The sequence below is a fragment of the Lepidochelys kempii genome, chromosome 27 (assembly GCF_965140285.1).
Source record: "Lepidochelys kempii isolate rLepKem1 chromosome 27, rLepKem1.hap1, whole genome shotgun sequence".
NCBI classification, from domain to species: Eukaryota; Metazoa; Chordata; order Testudines; family Cheloniidae; genus Lepidochelys; species Lepidochelys kempii.
The window spans coordinates 3,518,307-3,541,734 of NC_136406.1; the positions used below are offsets into that span (position 1 = coordinate 3,518,307).

At 45.7% G+C, this 23,428-nt stretch overlaps 2 protein-coding genes across 4 annotated transcripts in view; one reads left to right on the forward strand and one right to left on the reverse strand.

The window, feature by feature from the left end:
- The window catches only part of CDK5R1 (cyclin dependent kinase 5 regulatory subunit 1), a 70,706-nt gene extending 65,905 nt beyond the window's left edge, over positions 1-4,801 (forward strand). Inside the window, exon 4 of one of the 2 annotated variants that reach the window (XM_078850737.1) lies at positions 4,178-4,801. In XM_078850737.1, the coding sequence (XP_078706863.1) occupies positions 4,178-4,479 (302 nt within the window). In that variant the 3' untranslated portion in view covers positions 4,480-4,801. The remainder of the gene's footprint in view (positions 1-4,177) is intronic. The other variant, XM_078850739.1, reaches the window with a different exon arrangement.
- The window catches only part of MYO1D (myosin ID), a 352,821-nt gene that overhangs the window by 59,238 nt on the left and 270,155 nt on the right, over positions 1-23,428 (reverse strand). The gene's annotated exons all lie outside the window — the stretch shown is intronic.

Here is a 23,428-nt window from a genome sequence, read left to right on the forward strand (position 1 = left end):
CTCGCCTTCACAACCTCCTCAAGCAAGGAGTTCCACTGATTGACTGTGCGCTGAGTGAAGAAGAACGTCTTTTTATTGGTTTTAAACCTGCTACCCATTAATTTCATTTGGTGGCCCCTTGTTCTTATATTACGGGAACAAGTAAATAACTTTTCCTTATTCACTTTCTCCACACCACGCATGATTTTATAGACCTCTATCATATCCCCCCTTAGTCTCCTCTTTTCCAAGCTGAAAAGTCCTAGCCTCTAATCTCTCCTCATATGGGACCCGTTCCAAAATCCTAATAATTTCAGTTGCCCTTTTCTGAACCTTTTCCAATGCCAGTATATATTTTTTGAGATGAGGGGACCACATCTGTACGCAGTATTCAAGATGTCACAGAATCTTAGAATATCAGGGTTGGAAGGGACCTCAGGAGGTCATCTAGTCCAACCCCCTGCTCAAAGCAGGACCAATCCCCAGTTAAATCATCCCAGCCTTTGTCAAGCCTGACCTTAAAAACTTCTAAGGAAGGAGATTCTACAACTTCCCTAGGTAACACATTCCAGTGTTTCACCACCCTCCTAGTGAAAAAGTTTTTCCTAATATCCAACCTAAACCTCCCCCACTGCAACTTGAGACCATTACTCCTTGTCCTGTCAATCCCCCCTCATTATTCTCTTCCGCAGACTAAACAATCCCAGTTCCCTCAGCCTCTCCTCATAGGTCATGTGTTCCAGTCCCCTAATCATTTTTGTTGTCCTTCGCTGGATTCTCTCCAATTTATCCACATCCTTCTTGTAGTGTGGGGCCCAAAACTGGACACAGTACTCCAGAAGAGGCCTCACCAATGTCGAATAGAGGGGAACGATCACGTCCCTCGATCTGCTGGCTGTGCCCCTACTTATAAAGCCCAAAATGCCATTGGCCTTCTTGGCTACAAGGGCACACTGTTGACTCATATCCAGCTTCTCGTCCACTGTCACCCCTAAGTCCTTTTCCGCAGAACTGCTGCCTAGCCATTCGGTCCCTAGTCTGTAGCGGTGCATTGGGTTCTTCCGTCCTAAGTGCAGGACCCTGCACTTATCCTTGTTGAACCTCATCAGATTTCTTTTGGCACAATCCTCCAATTTGTCTAGGTCTCTCTGTATCCTATCCCTACCTGCCACCGTATCTACCACTCCTCCCAGTTTAGTATCATCCGCAAATTTGCTGAGAGTGCAATCCACACCATCCTCCAGATCATTTATGAAGATATTGAAAAAAACCGGCCCCAGGACCGACCCTTGGGGCACTCCACTTGATACCGGTTGCCAACTAGACATGGAGCCATTGATCACTACCCGTTGAGCCCAACAATCTAGCCAACTTTCTACCCACCTTATAGTGCATTCATCCAGCCCATACTTCTTTAACTTGCTGACAAGAATACTGTGGGAGACCGTGTCGAAAGCTTTGCTAAAGTCAAGATACAATACATCCACTGCTTTCCCTTCATCCACAGAACCAGTAATCTCATCATAGAAGGCGATTAGATTAGTCAGGCATGACCTTCCCTTGGTGAATCCATGATGACTGTTCCTGATCACTTTCCTCTCGTGTAAGTGCTTCAGGATAGATTCCTTGAGGACCTGCTCCATGATTTTTCTGGGGCGTACCATGGATTTATAGAAGGGCAATAAGATATTCTCCATCCCTTTTGTTTAACGAACCTCCTCATTTTTGCATAGTTCCCCTTTCTGAAATTAAATGCCATAGTGTTGGTCTGTTGAGGTGTTCTTCCTACCACAGGAATGTTAAATATCATTATATTATGGTCACTATTTCCAAGCGGTCCTGCTACAGTTACCTCTTGGACCAGATCCTGAGATCCACTCAGGACTAGATGAAGAGTTGCCTCTCGCCTTGTGGGTTCCTGTACTAGCGGCTCCAAGAAGTAGTCATTTAAAGTATCGAGAAATTTTGTTTCTGCATTTCGTCCTGACATGACATGTACCCAGTCAGTATGGGGATAATTGAAATCCCCCACTATTACTGAGTTCTTTATTTTGATAGCCTCTCTAATCTCCCGTAGCATTTCATCATCACTATCACTATCCTGGTCAGGTGGTCGATAATAGATCCCTACTGTTATATTCTTATGAGAGCCTGGCATTACTATCCATAGAGATTCTATGGAACATGTGGATTCATTTAAGATTTTTATTTCATTTGATTCTAAATTTTCTTTCACATATAGTGCCACTCTTCCCCCACCCACACAACCTGCTCTGTCCTTCCGATATATTTTGTACTCCGGAATGATTGTGTACCATTGATTGTCCTCACTCCATCAGGTTTCTGTGATGCCTATTATATCAATATCCTCCTTTAACATGAGCCACTCTAGTTCACCCATCTTATTATTTAGACTTCTAGCATTTGTGTACAAGCACTTTAAAAACTTGTCACTCTTTATCTGTCTGCCCTTTTCTGATGAGTCAGATTCTTTTTTATGTGAATGTTTCTCGTCTGATCTGGCCCATACTTTATCCTCTTCCATCCTCTCCTCTTGACTAAAACCTAGAGAATCTCTATCAATAGACTCTCCTCTAAGAGAAGTCTCTGTCCGTTCCACGTGCGCCTCTGAAGCAATCGGCTTTCCCCCATCTCTTAGCCTTGGTCTACACTAAGAGTTGAGGTCGAATTTAGCAGCGTTAAATTGATTTAACCCTGCACCCGTCCACACGATGAAGCCCTTTTTTTCGACTTAAAGGGCTCTTAAAATCGATTTCCTTACTCCACCCCTGACAAGGGGATTGGCGCTGAAATCAGCCTTGCCGGGTTGAATTTGGGGTACTGTGTATGCAATTAGACGGTATTGGCCTCCGGGAGCTATGCCAGAGTGCTCCACTGTGACCGCTCTGGACAGCACTCTCAACTCAGAGGCACTGGCCAGGTAGACAGGAAAAGGCCTGCGAACTTTTCAATTTCAATTTCCTGTTTGGCCAGCATGGCAAGCTGCAGGTGAGTGCAGAGCTCATCAGCAGAGGGGACCATGCAGAGCTCATAAGCAGAGGTGACCATGATGGAGTCCCAGAATCGCAAAAGAGCTCCAGCATGGACCGAACGGGAGGTACGGGATCTGATCGCTGTATGGGGAGAGGAATCCGTGCTATCAGAACTCCGTTCCAGTTTTTCGAAATGCCAAAACATTTGTCAAAATCTCCCAGGCCATGAAGGACAGAGGCCATAACAGGGACTCAAAGCAGTGCCGCGTGAAACTTAAGGAGCTGAGACAAGCCTACCAGAAAACCAGAGAGGCAAACGGCTGCTCTGGGTCAGAGCCCCAAACATGCCACTGCTATGATGAGCTGCATGCCATTTTAGGGGGTTCAGCCACCACTACCCCAGCCGTGTTGTTTGACTCCTTCAATGGAGATAGAAGCAACACGGAAGCAGGTTTTGGGGACAAGGAAGATGATGATGATGATGAAGTTGTAGATAGCTCACAGCAAGCAAGCAAAGAAACCGGTTTTCCCGACAGCCAGGAACTGTTTCTCACCCTGGACCTGGAGCCAGTACCCCCTGAACCCACCGAAGGCTGCCTCCTGGACCCGCCAGGCGGAGAAGGGACCTCTGGGTGAGAGTGTACTTTTTAAAATAGTATACATGGTTTAAAAGCAAGCATGTTTAATGATTAATTTGCCCTGGCATTCGCGGCTCTCCTAGATGAGCTCCCAAAGCCTTTGCAAAAGGTTTCTGGGGAGAGCAGCCTTATTCCGTCCACCATGGTAGGACACTTTACCACACCAGGCCAGTAGCACGTACTCGGGAATCACTGTAGAACAAAGCATTGCAGTGTATGTTTGCTGGTGTTCAAACAACATCCGTTCTTTATCTCTCTGTGTTATCCTCAGGAGAGTGATATCATTCATGGTCAATTGGTTGAAATAGGATGCTTTTCTTAAGGGGACATTCAGAGGTGGCTGTTCCTGCTGGGCTGTTTGCCTGTGGCTGAACAGAAATGTTCTCCGCTGTCAGCCACGGGAAGGGGCTAGCCACGTGGTGGGGGGCAGCAAAATGCGACCTTGGAACGAAAGCACATGTGCTATGTATGTAATGTTAACAGCAAGGTTTACCATGAAAGAGTGTACCCATTGTTCTATAAAATGTGTCTTTTTAAATACCACTGTCCCTTTTTTTTCTCCACCAGCTGCATGTGTTTCAAGGATCACAGGATCTTCTTCTTCCCAGAGGCTAGTGAAGATTAGAAGGCGAAAAAAACGCACTCGTGATGAAATGTTCTCTGAGCTCATGCTGTCTTCCCACACCGACAGAGCACAGACGAATGCGTGGAGGCAGACAATGTCAGAATGCAGGAAAGCACAGAATGACGGGGAGGAGAGGTGGCAGGCTGAAGAGAGTAAGTGGCGGGCTGAAAGCTGGCCGCAGCATGATGAGAGGAGGCAGGATTCAATGCTGAGGCTGCTGGAGGATCAAACTAATATGTTCTAGCATATGGTTGAGCTGCAGGAAAGGCAGCTGGAGCACAGACCGCCGCCACAGCCCCTGTGTAACCAACCGCCCTCCTCCCCAAGTTCCATAGCCTCCTCACCCAGACACCCAAGAACACGGTGCGGGAGGCCTCCGGCCACCCAGCTCCACCCCAGAGGATTGCCCAAAAAAAAGAAGGCTGCCATTCAATAAATTTTAAAGTTGTAAACTTTTAAAGTGCTGTGTGGTCTTGTCCTTCCCTCCTCCACCACCCCTCCCGGGCTACCTTGGTAGTCATCCCCCTATTTGTGTGATGAATTAATAAAGAATGCATGAATTTGAAGCAACAGTGACTTTATTGCCTCTGCAAGTGGTGACACAAGGGAGGAGGGGCGGGTGGTTAGCTTACAGGGAAGTAGAGTGAACCAAGGGGCGGGGGGGGGGGGGGTTCATCAAGAAGAAACAAACAGAACTTTCACTCCGTAGCCTTGCCAGTCATGAAACTGGTTTTCAAAGCTTCTCTGATGCACACCGTGCCCTCCTGTGCTCTTCTAACCACCCTGGTGTCTGGCTGCGTGGAACCAGTAGCCAGGTGATTTGCCTCAACCTCCCACCCCGCCATAAAACTTCTCCCCTTACTCTCACAGAGATGGTGGAGCACACAGCAAGCAGTAATAACAGTGGGAATATTGGTTTCGCTGAGGTCTAACCGAGTCAGTAAACCACGCCAGGGCGCTTTTAAACATCCGAATGCACATTCTACCGCCATTCTGCACTTGCTCAGCCTGTAGTTGAACAGCTCCTGACTACTGTCCAGGCTGCCTGTGTACGGCTTCATGAGTCATGGCATTAAGGGGTAGGCTGGGTCCCCAAGGATAACTATAGGCATTTCAACATCCACAACAGTTATTTTCTGGTCTGGGAAGTAAGTCTCTTCCTGCAGCTTTTGAAACAGACCAGAGTTCCTGAAGATGCGAGCGTCATGTACCTTTCCCGGCCATCCCACGTTGATGGTGAAACGTCCCTTGTGATCCACCAGTGCTTGCAGCACTATTGAAAAGTACCCCTTGCGGTTTATGTACTCGCCGGCTTGGTGCTCCGGTGCCAAGATAGAGATATGGGGTCCGTCTATGGCCCCACCACAGTTAGGGAATCCCATTGCAGCAAAGTCATCCACTATGACCTGCACATTTCCCAGGATCTCTACCCTTGATATCAGCAGACCTTTGATTGCGTTGGCTACTTGCATCACAGCAGCCCCCTCAGTAGATTTGCCCACTCCAAATTGATTCCCGACTGACCGATAGCTGTCTGGCGTTGCAAGGTTCCATAGGGCTATTGCCACTCGCTTCTCAACTGTGAGGGCTGCTCTCATCTTGGTATTCACGTGCTTCAGGGCAGAGGAAAGCAAGTCACAAAGTTCCATGAAAGTGCCCTTACGCATGCGAAAGTTTCACAGCCACTGGGAAACGTCCCAGACCTGCAACACTATGCGGTCTGTGCTTGTGTCCCGGTCCCAGAATCGGCGTTCCACTGCATGAACCTGCCCCATTAGCACCATGATGCCCACATTGCCAGGGCCCGTGCTTTGAGAGAAGTCTGTGTCCATGTCCTCATCACTCTCGTCACCGTGCTGACGTCGCCTACTCACCCGGTTTCGCTTTGCCAGGTTCTGGTGCTGCATATACTGCTGGATAATGCGTGTGGTGTTTAATGTGCTCCTAATTGCCAAAGTCATCTGAGTGGGCTCCATGCTTGCCGTGGTATGGCGTCTGCACAGAAAAAAGGCACGGAACAATTGTCTGCCATTGCTCTGATGGCGGGAGGGGCGACTGACAACATGGCTTACAGGGAATTAAAATCAACAAAGGGGGTGGCTTTACATCAAGGAGAAACAAAAACAACTGTCACACAGAATGGCCCCCTCAAGGATTGAATTCAAAACCGTGGGTTTAGCAGGCCAATGCTCAACCCACTAAGCTATCCCTCCCTCTGGTATTTCAGGCAGGACTGAATCTCCATTACAGTTTTCAAGGTGCCCCTGACAGACCTCACCAAAACGATTGTCGGCCGTTGATTTCATGGAGGGAAGGGGGAGCAAATGAATACAAAACAAATCTGGTCTATTTCTTGTTTTGATCCACTCCATCTATCTTTTACATCTTTGGCTGGCAGCAGACGGTGCAGAAGGACTGCAAGCCATCCACATCTCCTGGCTGCTCAGCAGAAGATGGTACAATAGGACTGCCTGCAGGACTAAAGAGAATGACCTGGTCGAGTCACTCCTAATTTAGTCCCTGCACCCATGTCTGCCCAGGCGCTCCTGACCAACCTTACCGAGGTGGCCAGGAGCACCTCGGACACGATGAGGATGGTTTTCAGGCCTATTGCACCATCTGCTGCCACAAAGCAATGGGTTGCTGCTGCTGTGTAGCAATGCAGTACCGTGTCTGCCAGCACCCAGGAGACATACGGTGACAGTGAGCTGAGCGGGCTCCATGCTTGCCATGGTATGGCGTCTGCACAGGTAACTCAGGAAAAAAGGCGTGAAACGATTGTCTGCTGTTGCTTTCACAGAGGGAGGGCCTGACGACATGTACCCAGAACCACCCGCGACAACATTTTTTGCCCCATCAGGCATTGGGATCTCAACCCAGAATTCCAATGGGCAGCGGAGACTGCGGGAACGGTAGGATAGCTACCCACAGTGCAACACTCCTTAAGTCGACGCTAGCCTCGGTACTGTGAAAGCGCTCCGCCGAGTTAATGCACTTAATGCACTTAGAGCATTTTCTGTGGGGACACACACACTCGAATACATAAAACCGATTTCTAAAAAACCGACTTCTATAAATTCGACCTAATTTCGTAGTATAGACATACCCTTAGTTTAAAAACTGCTCTGCAACCTTTTTAATGTTCAGTGCCAGCTGTCTGGATCCACTTTGGTTTAGGTGGAGCCCATCCTTCCTGTATAGGCTCCCCCTATCCCAAAAGTTTCCCCAGTTTCTAATAAATCTAATCTCCTCCTCTCTACACCATTGTCTCATCCACGCATTGTGACTCTGAAGCTCTGCTTGCCTACCTGGCCCTGCGCGTGGAACTGGAAGCATTTGTGAGAATGCCACCATAGAGGTCCTGGATTTCAGTCTCTTTCCTAGCAGCCTAAATTTGGCCTCCACGACGTCTCTCCTACCCTTCCCTATGTCATTGGTATCTATATGTACCACGACCACTGTTCCTGCTAAGCTGTGCGCATGTGCGCGTGCACACAGATCCTAAACCCCGCGCACACGGCGAAACACCACGTGCACAAATTTGCACAGAAGCACAATTTGCACAGAAGAAATTTTTTGCACAAACGGCCGGTCAAAAATTAGAGGGAACATTGACCACAACCACCAGCTCCTCCCCAGCACTACACATAAGTCTATCTAGATGCCTCGAGAGATCCACAACCTTCGCACTAGGCAGGCAGGTCACCATACGGTTCTCCCGGTCATCACAAACCCAGCTATCTATGTTTCTAATGATCGAAACTCCCATTACTAACACCTGCCTTTTCCTAATGACTGGAGTTACCTCCCCTCAGTGCAAGAGGATACCCCAACATCATCTGGAAGGAGGGTCCCAACTATGGGAAGGTTTCCCTCTGCTCCCGTTGACTGTTCTTCTCTGGGCCTTTCATCCTCCTTAACAGCGCAGGGGCTGTCTGACTGGAGGTGAGACAAATCTACAGTGTCCCGGAAAGCCTCATCAGCATACCTCTCTGTCTCCCTTAGCTCCTCCAGTTCTGCCACCCTGGCCTCCAAAGCCCGCACATGGCCTCTGAGGGCCAGGAGCTTCTTGCACCGAATGCACACATACGCCACCCACCCACAGGGCAGGTAACATACATGCTACAGCGAGTGCAATAAACAAGATAAGCCCAGCAGCAGAATGGGGGCTCTGCCTGCATTCTCTCCTACACCTACCTAGGTTAATGATAGGGTTTTTGTTTAAATCAAGAAGTTTTGATTATAGTTTAGTTCAAAGGTTTTAAAGAATGGCAAGTGTACCTCGCCCCCTTTCCACTACCCTTCCAAACTCCCTCTCGAAACTCTCTGTTAGTGGTCCCTGGTCACTTGCTCATGCTTTATAAAGCCCTGGCCTTCTTGATAGCCCCACCCCCTGACCAAGGCTCAGCCAATGAACAGGGGCTTCTAGATTTCAAACCTTGTTTAGAAGCTCACAGCTTCCAGCTGCGGGCCACAGCACACAGCCCTTCAAACAAACACAAGCTCAGCAAACAGCAAGTAACCCCCAAACACAAACACACACTATGGACAGCCACTTATCCCAAGGGTCCCATATTTGCTTCGCCTTCTTCTGAAGAACTCCCTCTCGAAAATCCCTGTTGGCATTACCATAGTGACTGAACTAAACTCTTATTCCAGGGAGAAATCCCCTTAGGTCAGGACTGAAGCACACTGACGATGAGTTGTGTGGGGGAGACTTTCATTGCTTCTGGCGATTCTGTACCAGATACACTATTTTAATCACCAGGGTTGTCAATCTAACACCTAACACTAGATTCACTCAAAATAATCTATACATACACACATTAGCATGTTTTCATTTTTGAGGTACATAGGAAGCAAGTTTATCCTAATGGCCCCACACCCAGAATGAGGTGCAAGGACCTGGAGCCATTTCCAAAAACTCCCCTTACTTGCTTTAGAATCTTAAAAGGTTAGGGTTGGAAGAGACCTCAGGAGGTCATCGAGTCCAACCCCCTGCTCAAAGCTGGACCAACGCCAACTAAATCATCCCAGCCAGGGCTTTGTCAAGCTGGGCCTTAAAAACCTCTAAGGAAGGAGATTCTACCACCTCCCTAGGTAACTCTTTAAGAGAGATCCATAGCAGACAATACACAGCTGTAATGTCATCTATGTTACAAACAAGATCCATCTCGCTAATGACCACCAGCATAAGTAGTGCCATTCTGCTCTACAAAGAGATTTATGTGGTAAATAAAACTGAAGTGGCTTCCTTAGTACCATAGTACTGATTCCTGTCTGTACTGTATGTTTGTAAAGGATGCTTAATCTAGTCCAGTGCAAATTCACTCACAAGGCCATAGGTCTGTGCAGGCTAAATGTCAATACCCTGCACCATAATCTGACAAGATGGTGCAGAACATGCATTTATGTAGAGATTTCCCTTCCTTTAGAGGGAAGGATAATTCGTTGCTGTGAAACACTGTGCTGGGATAAAACCTCCAGTTCACCTCCTGTCACACTTTGTAGATGCCACATCAATACTGCTCCAGGGAAATACAATAATATAGGACGTGCCAAGCTCCCATGGGACTTGGTAACTCCCATTCGCTCCTGGACTCTACTAACCTGGCGGCGGCACTCTGACGCTAACAACATCTAATGCAATATCTGCATTACAGAGACGACTAATCATGTGTAATCTCTTCCCACGCCATTGATTTCCTACAGCATGCAACATCCACAGGCGGGGCACAATGGGAAGCTTTTCCAAAGAGCCACGTCACTCCTCACTGAATAAGCAGGGTGCAACACCAATGGTATTAAATTGTTTTCACATTTGTGCTTTCCCTGCCAACTTCTCCTCAGGGCTTCGTGGGAAACAAATTACTTACAGGAGGTTCCATTTTAAGCTGGTGCCCAAGTCAAAAAGTGAATATGCTTCCCTAGATGCTACCCAGTGGTTTCACTAGTATATTAAAGATAATTAGTTGAGTTACAGAATATACAATTTGCCCCCTTCGTTTTGGCCCCATTTTCCTCCATTGTTACTGAAGCTTCCAGCAGGTCAATGAAAGGAACGTCTTGTCATCCAGGGTGCAGTAAACTGCAGCAATGCTGAGATACTTGTGGGAGGGATGGGAAAAGGTGCCCTGTTGCAGGGGTGGGCAAACTGTGGCTTGCAGGCCGCATCTGGCCCATCAGATATTTTAATCTGGCCCTTGAGCTACTGCTGGGGAGTGGGGTCTGGGGCTTCCCACGCTCCACATGGCTCCTGGAAGCAGCAGCATGTCCCCACTCTGGCTGCTATGCATAGGAACAGCCAGGGGGCTCCGCATACTGCCTCCGCCCCAAGCACTGCCCCAGCCAACAGGAGCTGCAGGGGTGGCAGAGCATGCAGAGTCGCCTGGCTGTGCATCTGCATAGGAGCCAGAGGGGGGACATGCCGCTGCTTCCAGAAGTTGCTTGAGGTAAGCGCCGCCCAGAGCCTGCACCCCTGACCTCCTCCCACACCCCAACCCCCTCCCGCCCTCCAAACCCCTCAATACCAGCCCAGAGCACCCTTCTATACCCCAAACCCCTCATTCCCAGTCCCACCCCAGAACCCGTACCCTCGGCCGGAGCCCCCATCTCCCCCCACGCCACAACCCCTGCCTCAGCCCGGAGCCCCCTCCCACACCCTGAACTCCTCATTTCTGGACATACCCCAGAGCCTGCACCCCAGCTGGAGTCTTCACCCCCTTCTGCAACCCAACCCCAATTTTGTGAGCATTCATGGACTGCCATACAATTTCCATAAACAGATGTGGCCCTCGGGCCAAAAGGAAATCTCTACCACAGAGGGCTTGGTAAAAAACTAGAAACTATCTGGGTTACACATTGGTGTTATTTTTATTGCATGCATGTTTAGGCCTCAAGCATTGTAGAATTTTTGGTTGCCAAGGGAATTTTGGTTGCCACTGTAGAATTTTTGGTTGCCAAGAGATGGAAAAGCCAAACTGTGGTGATTTTTCTACTTATTTCATTTTTAAAACATTTGTTTAGAAACTCTATGTTTTGATTACTGCTTTGGGAATTGTGACTGGCATAATAAGAAACAATTTATTCTTTATAGAACTCAATTTATGGAAAGTAAAATTCTACAGTCACTGAAGAAATAGGAATGTTTTATGTATAATTTCTTGATGAGAAATTGCTGTTTTTGTGGTAGGTTAAGTAACTAAACTACCATAAGGAATTTTATGTAGATGTTTATAGTACCCTGTTGATACCTTTTATTTATTTATTTATTTTAAGGCCTCGCCAATTTATTAAAAAATAAGACATTCCATTATTGGTGATGACAATCCAAATGAATGCACTGTTTATCCACTCTGATAACTGTACACATGCCCAGATGGTGGAAACATGTATAGAAATATTTCCTTCACTGCTCCTGTCCACTTTGCCCCTGAATGTGGGCAATCAAATGACAGGAGAATTCTGCTCTCTTATGAGTGGATTTGCCCAGTGAGAAATTAGTTTTCTTATAGGAGGCAGAAATGGAAAGAAGAAGAATATGTGCAGTCTGCATTTCACATGCGTTGATTGCCACAGGGGAGCTGAATTTTTGACCTACCATCCTTGACTGGATCCTTTTATATAGTCCTGTTTTCTTACAAACAGAAGACACCACAGTATCTTTCAAATGTTGTTTTAAAAGCAGCTCTTCCTGAAGCATGTTCAGAAAAATTACAATGACCAGAAACCTCCCGGGTCTCAGTCACTGTTGCTCAGACATTCTCTGCTAACTGGTTAGACGCTGGAAGCCTTGTATTCTTCAGCTCAAAACACTGAGATTTAACTGAATCTTCTGAAGCACCAGCATTGTCTGCATTTACAATACAAAGGCTTCTGAGCAGTGAGACAAACAGAACGAGCTATCACAGCTAAAAAAGCCTAAATGATGTAATCAAAAATAAAACATTTCTGATATTCATAAACTATTGCTAAACAAATGAGGTCCATGGTTCGTGTTCATTATTCTGCTAACAATCCCTCAGACCGCCAGCCGGTATCATTGCGCACACATTAAGAGGATGAGGAAAGAGGGTTTTAAGTAGGTCACCAGTATATATGATCACAGCAGCTCTTTTTTGCTGTTTTTGTTTGCTGGCAGCCACTGAACTTCTTATCTGAAAGGAATGCTAGTGCTGGAAAAAAATGCAGGGTGTATATAAAGCAAGGTAGGCAGCAAATTCGAAGAGAGGCCTGCTCTTTAAACCACTACCTTTTATAGGCAAACCTTTTACCCCTGACAGTCATCGCCGCCAACATCAGCTTGCTAATAAGTGTTATCCCAGAAGTGGTATTAGGGTTTTAGAAGCCCACACAGAACACCTAATTTGGCTTTGAATACATGCTGGACCAGCTATTTTGGGATCGTCTTCTTCATATGCCTAATGTAGATGTAGAGCAACTACATTACATAGTTAGCATTGAGGGCTGATGTGGGGGAAAACAGAGGGTGCGTGGGGTTACCCCAGGGTAGTTTAGACACCAATCCCCTGAATAGCTGGTGTAGTGTTTGAATTTAACAAGTCTGGAGCAAAGACCTCTTCCATTTGTAGTCGTTCCCTCCATCCCACCCCTTCACGTTCTTGCCCCCAGGTGCCGCCTTCAATTCAAGGGAAATCATCAATCATGAGAACATTCTTCCCATACGCCTCCTGCCTAGGTCTCTGCCCACTGGGGTCCTCTCTTGTGGTCTCACCTCTTCCCACTCATTCCCTTTGAAAAACCATCTATCTGCACCCTGCACTCCCCAGGCTTTGATGTTTGCCCTGCCAGCTGTGTGTAAAAAAGGGGGTAGATTCCTGAGGATGTGGAATAGTTGGGGAGCAGTTGAGTTGCCACTGGTTGCCTCCTCCCTATTGCCACCATCTCCCAGCTGCTCTCTCTTCCTGCCACTGTAAGAAACGGAGCCGCTGCCAACAGCAGGGAGAACAGTGAACAGGAACAGGACAGGCAATGGACAGGGAAGGACAAAGATTGAAAGTTGGAAGAATAGCTTCAGTGTGGCCAAAGGACCAATTCACAGCAAAAAATACAACTCTAGCAGAATCTTTGAAATCTAGTAGTTATCTTTGAATACTCATGGCGATTGGGGGTGGTCCCGGACGACTGGAAAAAGGCTAATGTGCCCATCTTTAAAAAAGGGAAGAAGGAGGATCCTGGGAACTACAGGCCAGTCAGCCTCACCTCAGTCCCTGGAAAAATCATGGAGCAGCAGGGATTCACCAAGGGCAAGTCATGCCTGACTAATCTAATTGTCTTCCGTGACAAGATAACTGGCTCTGTGGATGGGGGGAAAGCAGTGGATGTGTTATTCCTTGACTTTAGCAAAGCTTCTGATACGGTCTCCCACAGTATTCTTGCCAGGAAGTTAAAGAAGTATGGGCTGGATGAATGGACGATAAGGTGGAGAGAAAGTTGGCTACATTGTCAGGCTCAACGGGTAGTGATCAATGGCTCCATGTCTAGCTGGCAGCCGGTATCAAGTGGAGTGCCCCAAGGGTCGGTCCTGGGGCTGGTTTTCTTCAATATCTTCATAAATGATCTGGAGAATGGCGTGGATTGCACCCTCTGCAAGTCCACAGATGACACTAAACTGGGAGGAGAGGTAGATACGCTGCAGGGTAGGGATAGGATACAGAGGGACCTAGACAAATTAGAGGATTGGGCCAAAAGAAATCTGATGAGGTTCAACAAGGACAAGTGCAGAGTCCTGCACTTAGGACGGAAGAATCCCATGCACCGCTACAGACTAGGGACCGAATGGCTAGGCAGCAGTTCGGCAGAAAAGGACCTAGGGGTTACAGTGGACAAGAAGCTGGATATGAGTCAACAGTGTGCCCTTGTAGCCAAGAAGGCCAATGGCATTTTGGAATGTATAAGTAGGGGCACTGCCAGCAGATCGAGGGACGTGATCGTTCCCCTCTATTCGACATTAGTGAGGCCTCATCTGGAGTACCGTGTCCAGTTTTGGACCCCACACTACAAGAAGGATGTGAAAAAATTGGAAAACGTCCAGTGGAGGGCAACAAAAATGATTATGGGACTGGAACACATGACTTATGAGAAGTGGCTGAGGGAACTGGGATTGTTTAGTCCGCGGAAGAGAAGAATGAGGGGGGATTTGATAGCTGCTTTCAACTACCTGAAAGGGGGTTCCAAAGAAGATGGATCTAGACTATTCTCAATGGTAGCAGATGACAGAACAAGGAGTGGTCTCAAGTTGCAGTGGGGGAGGTTTCGGTTGGATATTAGGAAAAACTTTTTCACTAGGAGGGTGGTGAAACACTGGAATGCATTACCTAGGGAGTTGGTAGAATCTCCTTCCTTAGAGGTTTTTAAGGTCAGGCTTGACAAAGCCCTGGCTGGGATGATTTAGTTGGGATTGGTCCTACTTTGAGCAGGGGGTTGGACTAGATGACCTCCTGAGGTCCCTTCCAACCCTGATATTCTATGATTCTATGAATGGGGAAGACATCTAGGCAAGGCTGCATCTGACATGTGCGGTAAAATCTCACTCCTTTCTGGATGGGATTGTTGTTCACACTTTATACAAAATAGGTTTATAGACAGAATTTTACAATGACGTCCATATCTACCAACATTTTTTCCCACTTGCCCCTACAGAATCCATTCAGGAACTCTCTCCAGTATGGAGTCTTGCGATATCCGAGTGGTCTGTAGGAGGGTTTAACGATATGCTGTGTACACACAGGAAAGGCATTCGTACATTTATTATAGATAGTCCCCTTCCCACCAAAAACAGTGTCAGTACTTTTCAGGGTTATTACAATAAAGCTCGGACCACAGATACTCTGTGCATACTGTCATAGGCACAGATTCCACATGGTGGAAAGCGCTGGGAGTACATTATGCTGTGGATCAAGTGCAGCTACACAACCCATTTTTTTCTGCCTCACGCTGTTATCTAGAAATGGGCCCGACACTAGTGGTGCTTAACCTTGAGAGTTATCATTTGGACTGGTACCAACATTTGACTAAGGAAAGCGCTTGCTCTCCTCATCTCTTGAAAGAAAAATCTTTCAGAGAGCAAGCTCAGGGGAAAATACAAGCAGCCCCTCACTTTGGCTTAAGCCAGCTTCATGTACTTAGCTGTTCATATTCACAGATGTTCAACACAGGACAGGATTGTGGTCAGCTGGACAGAGTGGACTGCTTTAAGTTCTGTAACGTTCACTGGTGCTTTACAACATGCTGTCCAGGATGTAAACCAATATTCAAGTCCTCCTTTATAGAAAGCAGAGGGAGGCGGCAAGGTCTAGTGGTGTGAGGACAGGAGTGTGAGCCAGAAATCCCAGAGTACTATTTCCAGCTTTCACGTGGACTTTGGACAAGACACTTGGGGTCAGATTTTTGAGTGCCCTCTGCTCTCATTTAGGGACTTGATTTAGTTGGGGTTGGTCCTGCTTTGAGCAGGGGTTGGACCCGATGACCTTCTGAGGTCCCTTCCAACCCTGATATTCTATGATTCTATTACTTAAATAAAAGGTCAGATTTTCAAGAGTGCTCAGCTCTCTGTAGCTCCCATCTGCTGAGCTCTTTTGAAAATCCAGTTCTCACCATGGGTGCTGAGCCATGACTGGCCCCTAGGCTCTGTATACCTCCATTTTCCCATATGGACTTTACAGGTATAGTAGGGGTTAATATTGATGATGCAATTTGAAGATGGAAAGCACTGTATAACTGCTAAGTGTTCCCTGGGTAACATATTTATCTGCATTCAGTTTGGTCATATAGATCAGATTCCTCTGCTAACGCTGGAGTCACACAGTGAACTCCTGAAACATGGTTCAAGTCATATTAACCGGCTATAAGGAAAGAGCACCATCATTAGCTCACCACATGTTGATTCAAGTTTTAGATGCAGAAGAGGTTGAAAAGCTATGGAGGTGAAGCATGTCATGTTGTTTGTAGGTTATATGGGTGCAATGACTACAGAGTGTATGGTGTGTTATACAAACAACTTATTAAAGACAACCGAGGTTGTTTGTTGTTCAGACTGGTTACTGAAGAGTGCAGGAATGCCAACTACATTAGGGTTTGCAGACGTCTTGATTGAGCTGCCATGAAAGGGCAGGTAGGTAATAGCTGCCTGAGAGTATTGATAGGCCATGTCAGAACAGCTGGAAAAAACAAGCGGCAATGCAATTCATCTTTGGCTAGTTGGCCAGCCAAATGTCTAAGCCACTGACTGGAGCATTACATAAAGGGGCAGTTATGTTAGACACTTCTTGAAAAAGAATTCACCACAGTGAATTTTTGGGTTGTAATAATTTATTTCCTCCAAAGAGTGATGCCTATGTGTGGTAAGTTGTTTGCCATCTCTCCCTACCCATGTGCCTTTGTACTTGTGATGTGCTGCCTTTATAAATCTGAGTTTTGAAGGTGAAATAGCAGGTCACCTTATTAGTTTCTAAGCTCTTGCAGCTTGAAACATGAGCTGCTCCATTAGCTTGATTTCAATAGTGAACAGTGTTTATTCAGAGCTAGATTTACAAAGGAGTGTAGTGAAATTTTGAAAAAACCCTCTTTACATGATAGTACAGTTTGTGTTGCATGATGGCCTTAGTGTAAAAGAAACGGAAAATGGCACCTTCATGATAATTCTGTTCTTTGATGTGCATTTTTTCCAGAGGCATGGTCTAGCAATCAGAATTCAGAACTGAGAGCCAGGGATTCCTGGGTTAAACTTGACGCTGAAAGACCCGTGGAGGAATCTTGCCCCCAATGAATCAACAGGAGTTTTACCAGCGATTTAACACAGCCAGAATTTCACCGTGTGTTTTCTTGGACAAATCACGTAATGCCTCAGCACTCCAATTTTAAAAATATGGATAACACTTGCCTACCTCAAAGGGATTATGAAGATTAATGTTTGTGAGGCTGTTTATAAGGGTATTTATAAATACCAGGACCTCAGTAACTCCCAAGATGCCAGCAGAAGGGCTAGAAATATAATTGTACAGAGTATTGAATGTGAGTGAGGGAAGTGTGTCTTAAATACTGCACATCACTCAGGAGGAACTCCCTATAAATATCCAAAAATCTCCACATCACTCTCCCCTGGTATTGGCTTGTCCAGGAACAGTCACATTGTTGGCAGTCAGTGGGGAGTTTGTAAAGCAGGTATTTCCAGTTCTTAATTGAAGAGAAGGTAGGAGAGATGCGTCTGAACAAGACCTTGTCCTGAAATCTACTATATAAAATGTGGGCGTTTACTAACACACACTAAATACAGTAGCATTTTTGAGGAACCAGCCTTCAGTACTAAGATCATATGCTGTAGACAGTTTTAGTCAAATTGCTGGTTACGAACTGTAAAATGGGGATTTCCACACCACCACCACAATGTTGCTTCCCTTCTCTTGGTTTGCTTTAACCTTCTAAGTTATACAGCCGTGAAACTTCCTATACAGTAGTTCATTACTCATAGGTACTTGTGCTTCAGACAGTGGTAAATAACTCAAATCATACTCTCCCTAAATAAAATGAGGGGGTTTTCCAAATTACAGAGGAATATCTATAGTAAAGTTTTAAAAAGACCTGCTTAGATGAGAGAACCAAAAGGAGAAAGAAATGAGGGAGCTCCTGTCCATATACTCAGCAATTGCTCTCTAACACTCTGAGTAGTAATGATCAAGGCCTAGCGTAGTTTTCTCTGGGATTAATGACTTGCTTGAAGAATAGAGAGACTCAAATGAAGCCAACAAACATTGACCCATGAGAATGAAACTATGAGACTGAAACACTTTCATTTAATACCAAAAACACTTATCCTAAAACAATGTTACATTATTGTAAAAAGTTATGGTAGGATGAGGATACTGGGATGTGTTGTCTAGAGTTGGGTCTGGGGAGACTGGGGCTTGCCAACAGCAAAAGATTAAATCTGTTTTGCAGAAAAGTGCATTTTGTTTCATTCTTTTATATTTTTTCACAAGCATGAAATAGAACCATCATCTCAAATGAGAAGCTGTTTTACTTGTGTAGGGAGGAATTTTCAAAAGAATCTAAGTGAGCTAGTGGGATTTGCACTGCTATGTCATTTGTTTTTTGAAAATCCCTCCTGCAAGTGCTTGCAGACTGAACCGCTGGTGGCTCTCCTATGTGACTTCTTGAAGTTCTTCTACTGTGCTCCTCAACACATTACCTGAGCCTGGGGGCAACGTTGTGTCCACTGCTCTAGTATCTCTCCGGTGGAGTGCCTCATCCTACCATAACTTTTCATGTGCCGGTCCACACTGCTTTGAATTGTTATCGAGCAGAACCTGTCATCAGCATGGACGCATGTTCCCTGGAATGGTAGTTGAAGCATGAAGGGATAGATGAATCTTTAGCGCATCTGGCATGTAAATATCTTGCGATGCCAGCTACAACAGTGCCATAAGAACGCCTGTTCTCATTTTCAGGTGCTATTGTAAACAAGAAGCAGGCAGCATTATCTCCTGCAAATGTAAACAAACTTGTTTGTCTGAGCGATTGGCTGAACAAGAAGTAAGACTGAGTGGATTTGCAGGCTCTAAAGCTTTACATTATTTTATTTTTGAATGCAGTTATTTTTTGTACACAATTCTATATTTGTAAGTTCAACTTTCATGATAAAGAGATTGTCCTACAGTACTTGTATTAGGTGAATTGAAAAACACTTTCTTTTGGGTTTTTTTTTTTTTTTACAGTGCAAGTACTTGTAATCAAAAATAAATATAAAGTGAGCACTGTACACTTTGTATTCTGTGTTGTAATTGAACTCAATATACTTGAAAATGCAGGAAACATCAAAAAATATTTAAATAAATGGTATTCTATTATTGTTTAACAGTGTGATTTGTTGCAATTATTTTTTTAATCGCTTGACAGCTCTACTATAAACGAAAGTAGGAAATAGCTGACAGATCAAGCAGAAGGAAAGAAGGAGAAGCAAATTCCTCTGTTTGGCTAGGACATCACTGTAAGTGTCTCTCTTAAGGGGGCTGTCAGAAGTCTTTTACAAAGCTATCACTTGGGTTCAAGCAGGATATAACGAGGAAATAAACTACTTATGATCTAGTTTGTGCCATCACCTTTGAATTCCCATTCACTTATATTTTACAAGCACTTAACTAAAGAAAAAAAAAGAGTGTATTAGGAAGCCAATATATTGGGCTCACTCAGGCTTCTTTTCTAGTAAACACGCTTTTTTAAACACAAGATTAAAAACTTCAGTATAGGTTTTACATAGAATTTAAAGTTTATCTTGCTTAAGAAATAAAACCCAGAAGTGCCAATATTAAAAAAAGCTCATATAAAAATAGGTTCTGTAGTCAATTATTTTAGTTCATTATCCATTTGAGTGACGTTATGATTAATCCATGGTATATTACATATATTTATTGTATGTTAATTAGAATGAATTTGTAGGATTATAAAAGTATAAGATTGATCAGTATTTAGAGGAACCAAGTATTAGACATGAGTAAGACAAGCTGAAACGCAAGAACCCATAGGCTGAGGCCTACAAGACTTTAGCTTAGCTAGTTTAGGCCTTGGAGACAAGAAATGATGACTTAAGCCGATGACCGAAAAATAACCCAATGCCCTGAGATTATGGGAAAAGAGATACCAAAAAGTAATACTGTGCAAAATTACCCAAATTAATATTAGATAATAAAAATACTCTGAAGACGCATCGGTCTCAGACATGTGTCTTAACCACAGGGTACAGGTTGTGCGTCAATGCTAATGAGAACAAAGGGAACTTACATAGCCTATAGAAAATTGGGGTCCCCCTAAGTTTCTAGGGGACAGACCAATAAGAGAAAAGAGGATTGACACTTTTATGGACATGCACAAAATGTAGGTATAGAAAGAATCACACTATAAAAAGGGGATGGCCAGAATGGGAAAATAGAGCTTCATTTGGGAGACTCCAGCAGGAACCAACCCTCTACTGATGATCAAGCTGTGTGAGACCCATCAAAACCTAACACTACTGTTAAGGATGTGAGTATAACGAAATTTGTAAAACTTGTGCATAGGTTTGTATAGAATTTCTATATGCTTGGATTATCATAACTTTAACTGTAACTTTAATAAAACTTATAAAATAGACTAGACTCTGTACTGGTACGTGTATGTGTGGTCACTACCCTTGTTCTTTGTGTGTTCCTAGAGACTCTAACTCTGAAGCAAGTAGCAGAGGTGACTTTCACTCTGTTAAACTTGAAACTGTAGCCGCCAGAGCCTACCCCACAGTGGTGTAATGCCACATTACAAAACTCACTTTAAATAAAAGGCTATACTTCCTAAATCCATATTTAGGCATCTAAGTGAGTGACGGAGGGGAGGAGGAGGGGATAGCTCAGGGGTTTGAGCATTGGCCTGCTAAACCCAGGGTTGAGAGTTCAGCCCTTGAGGGGGCCATTTAGGGATCGGGGCAAAAACTGGGGATTGGTCCTGCTTTGAGCAGAGGGTTGGACTAGATGACCTCCTGAGGTCCCTTCCAACCCTGATATTCTATGATGATTCTATGATAGGATCCCGACTTCAGTGGGAACTGCTGGGTGCTCACTTTTTAGGTATTCATAGAATCATAGAACATCAGGGTTGGAAGGGACCCCAGAAGGTCATCTAGTCCAACCCCCTGCTCAAAGCAGGACCAATTCCCAGTTAAATCATCCCAGCCAGGGCTTTGTCAAGCCTGACCTTAAAAACCTCTAAGGAAGGAGATTCTACCACCTCCCTAGGTAACGCATTCCAGTGTTTCACTACCCTCTTAGTGAAAAAGTTTTTCCTAATATCCAATCTAAACCTCCCCCACTGCAACTTGAGACCATTACTCCTCGTTCTGTCATCTGCTACCATTGAGAACAGTCTAGAGCCATCCTCTTTGGAACCCCCTTTCAGGTAGTTGAAAGCAGCTATCAAATCCCCCCTCATTCTTCTCTTCTGCAGGCTAAACAATCCCAGCTCCCTCAGCCTCTCCTCATAACTCATGTGTTCCAGTCCCCTAATCATTTTTGTTGCCCTTCGCTGGACTCTCTCCAATTTATCCACATCCTTCTTGAAGTGTGGGGCCCAAAACTAGACACAGTACTCCAGATGAGGCCTCACCAATGTCGAATAGAGGGGAACGATCACGTCCCTCGATCTGCTCGCTATGCCCCTACTTATACATCCCAAAATGCCATTGGCCGCCTTGGCAACAAGGGCACACTGCTGACTCATATCCAGCTTCTCGTCCACTGTCACCCCTAGGTCCTTTTCCGCAGAACTGCTGCCTCACCAATGTCGAATAGAGGGGAATGATCACGTCCCTCGATCTGCTCGCTATGCCCCTACTTATACATCTCAAAATGCCATTGGCCGCCTTGGCAACAAGGGCACACTGCTGACTCATATCCAGCTTCTCGTCCACTGTCACCCCTAGGTCCTTTTCCGCAGAACTGCTACCTAGCCGACAATCTAGCGAGCTTTCTACCCACCTTATAGTGCATTCATCCAGCCCATACTTCCTTAACTTGCTGACAAGAATACTGTGGGAGATTGACTGTGATTGCAGAGCCATTGGCCATTATCTTTGAAAACTCGTGGCGAACCGGGGAAGTCCCAGATGACTGGAAAAAGGCTAATGTAGTGCCAATCTTTAAAAAAGGGAAGGAGGAGGATCCTGGGAACTACAGGCCAGTCAGCCTCACCTCAGTCCCTGGAAAAATCATGGAGCAGGTCCTCAAAGAATCAATCCTGAAGCACTTGCATGAGAGGAAAGTGATCAGGAACAGCCAGCATGGATTCACCAAGGAAAGGTCATGCCTGACTAATCTAATCACCTTTTATGATGAGATTACTGGTTCTGTGGATGAAGGGAAAGCAGTGGATGTATTGTTTCTTGACTTTAGCAAAGCTTTGGACATGGTCTCCCACAGTATTCTTGTCAGCAAGTTAAGGAAGTATGGGCTGGATGAATGCACTATAAGGTGGGTAGAAAGCTGGCTAGATTGTCGGGCTCAACGGGTAGTGATCAATGGCTCCATGTCTAGTTGGCAGCCGGTATCAAGTGGAGTGCCCCAAGGGTCGGTCCTGGGGCCGGTTTTGTTCAATATCTTCATAAATGATCTGGAGGATGGTGTGGATTGCACTCTCAGCAAATTTGCGGATGATACTAAACTGGGAGGAGTGGTAGATACGCTGGAGGGGAGGGATAGGATACAGAAGGACCTAGACAAATTGGAGGATTGTGCCAAAAGAAATCTGATGAGGTTCAATAAGGATAAGTGCAGGGTCCTGCACTTAGGACGGAAGAACCCAATGCACAGCTACAGACTAGGGACCGAATGGCTAGGCAGCAGTTCTGCGGAAAAGGACCTAGGGGTGACAGTGGACGAGAAGCTGGATATGAGTCAGCAGTGTGCCCTTGTTGCCAAGAAGGCCAATGGCATTTTGGGATGTATAAGTAGGGGCATAGCGAGCAGATCGAGGGATGTGATCGTTCCCCTCTATTCGACATTGGTGAGGCCTCATCTGGAGTACTGTGTCCAGTTTTGGGCCCCACACTTCAAGAAGGATGTGGATAAATTGGAGAGAGTCCAGCGAAGGGCAACAAAAATGATTAGGGGACTGGAACACATGAGTTATGAGGAGAGGCTGAGGGAGCTGGGATTGTTTAGCCTGCAGAAGAGAAGAATGAGGGGGGATTTGATAGCTGCTTTCAACTACCTGAAAGGGGGTTCCAAAGAGGATGGCTCTAGACTGTTCTCAATGGTAGCAGATGACAGAACGAGGAGTAATGGTCTCAAGTTGCAGTGGGGGAGGTTTAGATTGGATATTAGGAAAAACTTTTTCACTAAGAGGGTGGTGAAACACTGGAATGCGTTACCTAGGGAGGTGGTAGAATCTCCTTCCTTAGAGGTTTTTAAGGTCAGGCTTGACAAAGCCCTGGCTGGGATGATTTAACTGGGAATTGGTCCTGCTTCGAGCAGGGGGTTGGACTAGATGACCTTCTGGGGTCCCTTCCAACCCTGATATTCTATGATTCTAAGTCCAGGGTCCGTATCCTGCTGCTTACCTTTCTTCCCTGCGTCAGGATCCTGAACTCAACCAACTCATGGTCACTGCCTCCCAGATTCCCATCCACTTTTGCTTCCCCCACTAATTCTACCCGG